Raw genomic sequence first — 7,651 nt, forward strand, 5'->3', positions numbered from 1 at the left:
TAGAGTTAGAGCATCTGGCCTCCTGGGTTCTGTTCCCAGCACTAGGAGAGCAGTGGGGTCTGGTGGCTAGAGCACATCGGGGAGCCAGGACTCCTGAGTTCTGTCTCCAAGAGCCCTGTACTGCTGGCTCCAGAATTGGTCCTTCTGTTCCCGGCCTCAGTGACGTCCTGCTGTGGCGAGTTCCACAGGTTAACGAGGCTGAAGTGGGAGAACAGTGCAGGATACACCTCTGTCTCCCCTGCCACAGGTGCAGACCCAGCCCCTGCAGCACCTGACCCTGCACGACGAGGAGGAGCTAGAGAGCATCAACCCATGCAAGGACCTGTGGGTGAGCAAGGGCTATGAGGACTACAGGCGGGCGGCAGTGCAGAAGCAGGAAGCCGACCCCGACAAGGTCGGCATGTGCGTGCACTTCGAGAAGGGCAGCAAGGAGCGCCGCTTCCCTGCAGCAGGGGGGGGCGGCGAGGGCCGCCTCAGAGACCCCAAGGGCTCCCCGTCCTGCCGGATCCACGCCGCCCCTTCGCCCCCCAAGCAGAAGCACGCCAAGGAGCCAGGGGCCGGCGGCGGGGCGGGCTCGGAGGAAGACACCGTGCCCTCCCGCTGCGTCTATTGCCGGGACGTCTTCAACCACGAGGAGAACGGGCGGGGCCAGTGCCAGGACGCGCCGGACCCCGTCGGACGCTGCGTCTACCAGCTCACCTGCATGTGGTGCGCCGAGAGCATGCTGTACCACTGTATGTCGGACTCGGAGGGCGAGTACTCGGACCCTTGCTCCTGCGACCTGGGGCACCCGCACTTCTGCATCCGCTGGATGGCGTTGGTGGCCCTCTCCCTCGTCGTGCCCTGCATGTGCTGTTACCTGCCCCTCCGCGCCTGCCACTGGTGTGGGGAGCACTGCGGCTGCTGCGGTGGGAAACACAAGGCTGTGCGGTGAAGCCGGCTGGGGCGCGGCGCTCTTCTTGGCTTGGCTGGGGGGGAGAGAGGCGAAGAGACGGAGGCAGTCTTAAACGGCGGCGGGGGGGCTGATTCCCCCTTCTCTTGCACGCCCCACCCCCCGTGTCCCGTGTTTGGAGGGGGAGGGGCTAGGCGGTTTTATTCCGAGTGTCAGGCGTGGCCGGTGAGTTTCATTTTTTTTTTCCTTTAAAATTTCAACATTTTGGGTCCGTTTTTATAAAAAAAATAAAAAAAAAAGAAATTAAAAAAAAAAAAAGAAAAAGCAATGAAAGAAAGAGAAAACAAACAAACAACAGTCTCAGGAGAGATGGGTAGATGGTCATGGGGGGGGCAGTTTTACCCCCTCCCTTCCTCCTAGCTATCGGCGGGAGGGAACAAATAAAATTTAACCCCTCCTTCACCCAATCCAGCTGTGTCCGCACACCTGTTTGTGTGTGTGTAGGGGTGGGGTGACCAGTAGACTATGTTACCCCCTCCTTCCTTTACCCAGCCTGGCTGGGTCCACAGGGATTTCTTTTCAATTTTAAAAAAGGGTTACAAAGAACAACAGAAGGAAAGAAAATATCCTAAATGGATATTCACTGGATTTTTAGTTTGTACTCAGGAGGGAGTCCAGGGAACAAGAGAAACTAATTTGTGCTGAAAAATGCCCCTATATAAAAAACAAAACGAAAAAACCTTCCCTGCAGCTTTATAACCGCACAATGCTGGGGCATCCTTTTCACAAGGACGACAGGCAGACAGGGTTCGATTTACAGGGTACACAAACTGCAGCACCCCTCCAAGTTCTGTCCCCCACCCTCCCCGCCCCAATACAGTTCCCGTGGTTTTTTTCTGGGTCCCAGGCTGGAACAATGGGGCTCCCCTTGAAGTGTTCGCTGGGCTACAATTTCCAGGGAAGTTAGGGAAGGGTTTTCTGCAGCTCCCCTTGTGACACCCCCTTCCCCATTGATGTCTGGCATCTACCTCTGTTTTACCCCAGTCACCACAGAGCAGAGAGCTTGTACAATTCAGTCTCGTTCCCCATGCTGTTCCCCTCTCTCCCAGCAGGACTGTGAGGCCAGCCTGGCCCTTGGGGGCAATGGATCGGGGAGGTCTCTGGACTCCATGGGAATCTCCTCCCCCGCCGAATGGGCAAAGGTGGGTTGGGTTTTGAGCCAGCCTGATACCACACAGAGGGAAATCGGCGCTGCGGGGTTGCCAGGCAGAATCTCTTGGGCAAAGCACCAGTTGCATCCATTCCCAGCAGGGCGGAGTTTACCTAGATCGTAGGTTCTTAAGCCCAGGGTCGTGCCCGGCCTCCCTGTCATTGGAGCAGGACGGGAAGGGGAGTTGGATCCCGAAACTGTTATTTTGGAGCTGTTGGAACCTGGGGTCATGGTGCTGAAAAAGCTCAAGCTGCTGGCCCAGGTCCAAAGCAAATGGGAGCCGTGCGGCCCCTGCTCGCTCTCTGTGTTAAACCCAGTTGGGAGGACTTTGAAAAGAAGAGCTGGATTCCGAAGGAATTTGGGGTCGAAGGAGTATTGGACTTGGGAATCAGGACTCCTGGGTTCTCTTCCCAAATCGGGGAGAGGGTAGGATCTAGTGTGTTAGAGCAGGGGGGCTGGAAACCAGGTCTCCTGAGTTCTGTTCCCAATTCTGGTAGTGTGGGGGTGGGATGATCTAGTGGATTAGATCCATGGGACTGGGAGTCTGGACTCCTGGATTCTCTTCTCTGTGTTGGGTGGGGAGTGGGGTCTAGTGGTTAGAGCAAAGGATTGGGAGTCAAAACTCCCGGGTTCTGTTCCCAGCTCTGCAACTGTCTTGCTGTATAACCTTGGGCAAGTCACTTAATCCCGATGTCCCTCTAGTCTCATACCATTCCTCCACCTCCTGCTTGCACTGCCTAGCAGTGAAGTATTACCAAGCCTCCCTGAGGGACAGGACGGGAGCCCTCTTGCGACATTTAAGACTAGACCGTGCAAAGCCACAGGATGTGGTACTCAGGGGCTGACCCTCCCTGGGACCCAGTGAGTGTGGAATAGAGGGACTGATCTCTCCAAATCCAGTGGGGGTGAAGCAGAGCTGCCTGAAAGCACTTTGATCTCTGTCCCTGGGCCCCACAATCAGTGGGCGGGGAGGGGAAAGCAAAGAAAATCCAGGACCAAAAACCAGTGGGACCCTCGGAGTTTTACCCCAGCTGAGTCATTACCCCCCATCCTGCCCCACGCTGGCTGTTTGGGGGCCCCTGTGTGACGTGAGTTTGATGGAGCTCAGCTCACTTCCCACTGGGACGAGGCATCAGCCTTCCCACTGGGCACAACAGGTCCCCCCTGCCACCCCTTGCTGCCAGATGTGAAACAAAGCCAGGGACCTCTGGCCAAGGGAAGCTCCTGGTCAGGTTTTTTTTTTAAAGCAGCTGCATCCAGCTGACTCTGGGGTTGTGGGAGGGGCAAGCCCCACCTCTTATTTATTTACTTCTCTCTTCTTCCCCTAAGTCGGGACAACTGATTTTTGTGGGGGTGGGGGGTGTCCCTGCAGCGCTCAGTGGGGCAAAAAACCAGAGTGATGCCGGGGCAGGTTGGGACCCTCCGCATCTGCTAGAGCAGATTCTCCTCTCGCTTAAATCGGGAGTCACACTAGTTCAAATCAGTGGAGTTACAGTGGTGTAAGTCAGGATTATCTGGATCAATAGCATTGCACTAGTGTAAACCAGGAGTGACTCCATGTAGATCAGTGGCAGTACGGTGGTATAAACGAGGGATAACTCTGGATCAGTGGTGTCTGCTGGTGTAAATCAGGAGTAACTTGGTTTAGATGAATGGAGTTACTCTGGTTTAGATCATTGTGGTATCATGGGTGTAAACCAGTTGTAATTCTGTTTGGATCAATAGCATTACACTGGTGTAAATCAGGAGTATCTTGGGTTAGATCAGTGGTGTCACACTGGTTTAGAACATTGAGGTTACATCAGTGTAAATCAGGAGTAACTTGATTGGAATCAGTGGTGTTACATTGGAGTAAATCAGGAGAAACTGGATCAATGGTGTAATTGCAAAGAGGGTGGGGTTTATGGGGCTAGAGTACGATCTCTTTACACTGGTGTAAATCTGGAGTAACCACAGAAAGCATATTGAGGCTGGGCTATTTCTAAGGGAATGGGGTGCCTGACCCAATGGGAGCCTGGCACCTAAATCGCTTCTGCTCCTTTGGAGATTCCCAACCTGAAAACCAATACGTGAACCTAGTTATTTTACCTGCTGCACAGTTAGCCTGGGGAACTCAATGCCACAAGTTCTCCTCTGAGGCCAAAAGTTTAACATCCTTCAGAAAAAGGACTGGATGTTTATACAGATAACTAAACCCAGAATTAGAATATTAAATATCTTTAAAATAACCAAGAGTTTTGGCAGGGCTATAAACCCTCATGCTATTGGGCATGACCCAACCTCTGATTATCAGGGGTCAGGAGGGAACTGACCCTATGGGCCAGCTATGCCATAATTACCCAGTAGGGGGCACCTCTTTCTGAACCAGCTATTTATTGGCCTCTACTGGAGACAAGAGAATGAACTAGAAAGACACTTGGTTTGATCTCACTGTCCATGTGAACCTAATAGAGTGACCCTAGTTTTACCCCAATGTAAACAAGATTAGGGCTTGGCCTGGCCAGATTTGAGTGTGTTCAGTAGTACACTGGGTCCCATTCCCATTTCTCCATCCTTGTTCTTTTTTTCAAAATCTTCCCAGAAAACAAAACAAGACAAATCGTAACTGTATAAAACCTGGCAAAGCTGTGTGTGCCAATGACCCTATGATAACCTTGGGGCCAATACAGCAGGGAGCCGACCGAAATACAGAAGGGTGCGGAGAGCGGGTCTTGTATATTACTGCAGGAATGAGATTCTTTTAATGCTATTTTATATATAAAAAAGTGCAGAGAGGGGCAGAGAGGGGAAAAAAAACCAAACAAACAAAGAGAAAAAGTTAATATTAAAATTTTTTTGTGGTTGCCAATCTAACTTTTTTTTCCTTGTTTAAGTATTTTATCAGATTTGTATATTCAATATTGTCATTTCTGTGTATTTAAAAAAAAATTAAAAAGGGGGGAATGGAATCAGAGGAGAATGTTCTATTTAAAAATGTATGTTGTATATTAAATCTTAGCAAAAGTGACTCTTAAATGTTTTCCCCTCCTTCTGTGGTGGGGTTTGGAGGTGCTGGTTCGAGCTTCCTAGATTTATAGGTCCAGAAAGGGATCATTCTGATCAGCTATGGCCAGATTCAAGAGATGCAAATAGTTTTCAGACACTGAAATGTGCCAGTCACACACAGACCAAAGTGTCAGATTGTTTTATTGCAACATCAACAAGAGATAAGATGTTTCAAGCAGCGCTAAATTGCAGCTGCTCTTAATGATTTTAAAACTAGAGTAAAAGAAAAATAATCCAATATTTCAGCTATCGTTATATATTATGATTATATCTATTAGGACACGTCAGAAGGAGATGGCATATTGTGACAAAGGCCCTTTGTTTTCAGGTTTTATTCTGTTTAAAATTTCCTGGGAATTTATAGGAGTTTTTATTACAGAAATTAAACGGTGCAAAAAATTGACTTCACAATTTTCTGGGTAAATATTGGAGTGAATGGTGGGATGGAGGACGGAGAAAAAGCAAGAAATAGAGAAGCATACTGAAAGTCAAAGCAGCTTAATACTGTGGTTTATTTCATGAACTGTACATTAACAAAAAGAACAGGAGGACTTGTGGCACCTTAGAGACTAACCAGTTTATTTGAGCATAAGCTTTCGTGAGCTACAGCTCACTTCATCGGATGCATGACTGAATGTAGCTCACGAAAGCTTATGCTCAGAATAAATTGGTTAGTCTCTAAGGTGCCACAAGTCCTCCTGTTCTTTTTGCGAATACAGACTAACCTGGCTGCCACTCTGAAACCTGTACATTAACAGTAAATACACATGTGTACGTGTGTGTATCTTCCACTCCACCGCCTTACTTTGACAGACGGCCTTGCATGTACGCTTCGACTAATTTGTCTTAAACATCAATATATTACCGGATGTAATGGGTTGGATTTGCTTAACAGAATCAGTATTTTCATGTACTTGAGCGGTCTAAACTTTGGGTGAAAATCAGTAAAAACTGCATGATAGCTTTTGTAAAAGCTAAGGATTTGTTGGTTAAAAACCAAAAACGAAGGGCCTTAATTATGATATATTGTAATAATAAAAATAATCTTGAAATGGAAAAAAAAATTCAAAATGAAATTTAAAGGGGCCCAATGAAAATTCCCAAACTGTTTTGTTTTTTTTTTGTTTCCTAGAGGTCTGTGAAAATGCTTGTTTCTCTAACTTGGAATGAAACCAAAGTTTGAAGTGTAAACGTTTCCCGTCTAATGGAAATTCTGAGTTCCAGTCAGCTCTCGTTGGGAGAATGTGCTGCAACTTTATACCCGTAGCAACTTCCTCTCGATGTAGTGGGTAGAGCAGTGGACACCAGGAGACATGGGCTCTGTTCCCAAGTCTGCAGCTGGCCTGCTGGGTAACCTTGGGAAAGCTACTTGCCTCACTGTGCCTCAGTTTCCCCCTCTATAAAATGGGGATAATGGTACTGCCCTCTTTTTGTAAAGTGCTGGGAGATCTCCAGATGACAAGAACTAGAGATTATCAGGGAGAAGAAATCCAGGGGCTCGACTGCTGTAGCCAAAGAGCTGGTGTTTTTCAAGTCCCAGCTCCTGGAGTCATGGCACTCTCCTGAAATACTGGCTTTCATTTTAATGGGAAGACCTTTCCAGGCCTGGTGGTGGTGGGAAGAAACTGCAATACATGTCCCAAATGTACCCCTACTGGACTGGAAAACAGGTAGCCCAAAGTGCAATAAAACAACCCAAAAACTAGTTGGGGGGGGGGTGAGGGTTAGGAGGTTTTCTGGGTGGGGGTCTTTGGGTTTTTTAAATCTCCCGATTGGCTGTCGGGATCCGGCTTGTAGGTTCCGAGCCCGTGGTGCTGGCAGGCAGTTTCACCAGCGTGGCAAGTAGGTTGCTGCCCCTGGCACTGGGGCCCAGCCTGCGGTGATGGTGGACGCTGCGGGGAGGTGGAAGGAGCCGCGTCACCAGCACCAAACCAGCAGCGTCTCTGGCAACGATGAAGGAGGAAGAGGCTCTCGGCTTGGCCCAGAGGCAGGTGGGGGGGGGAAATGAAAGACTCTAGTTGAGAGGCAGGTTATATGGGGGAAAAGAGGCTGTGATTGGCTGGGAGGCAGGTTATATGGGGGAAAAGAGGCTGTGATTGGCTGGGAGGCAGGTTATATGGGGGAAAAGCAGCTGTGATTGGCTGGGAGGCAGGTTATATGGGAAGAGGAGGCTCTGGTTGGCTGGCAGGCAGGTTATATGGGGGGGAAGAGGCTGTGATTGGCTGGGAGGCGGGTTATATGGGAAGAGGAGGCTCTGGTGGGCTGGGAGGCGGGTTATATGGGAAGAGGAGGCTCTGGTTGGCTGGCAGGCAGGTTATATGGGGGAAAGAGGCTGTGATTGGCTGGGAGGCGGGTTATATGGGAAGAGGAGGCTCTGGTTGGCTGGCAGGCGGGTTATATGGGGGGAAAGAGGCTGTGATTGGCTGGCAGGCAGGTTATATGGGAAGAGGAGGCTCTGATTGGCTGGGAGGCGGGTTATATGGGAAGAGAAGGCTCTCATTGGC

General features: G+C 49.7%; 1 protein-coding gene across 2 annotated transcripts in view; it reads left to right on the plus strand.

Moving 5' to 3' along the window:
* Positions 1 to 4,682, plus strand: part of SPRED3 (sprouty related EVH1 domain containing 3) — a 30,414-nt gene extending 25,732 nt beyond the window's left edge. For both annotated transcript variants that reach the window (XM_043534532.1, XM_027817674.3), the window contains one exon: positions 248 to 4,682. In XM_043534532.1, the coding sequence (XP_043390467.1) occupies positions 248 to 934 (687 nt within the window). In that variant the 3' untranslated portion in view covers positions 935 to 4,682. The remainder of the gene's footprint in view (positions 1 to 247) is intronic.
* Positions 4,683 to 7,651: the final 2,969 nt, after the last annotated feature.

The sequence above is a fragment of the Chelonia mydas genome, chromosome 23, assembly GCF_015237465.2.
Source record: "Chelonia mydas isolate rCheMyd1 chromosome 23, rCheMyd1.pri.v2, whole genome shotgun sequence".
Classification (NCBI taxonomy): Eukaryota; Metazoa; Chordata; order Testudines; family Cheloniidae; genus Chelonia; species Chelonia mydas.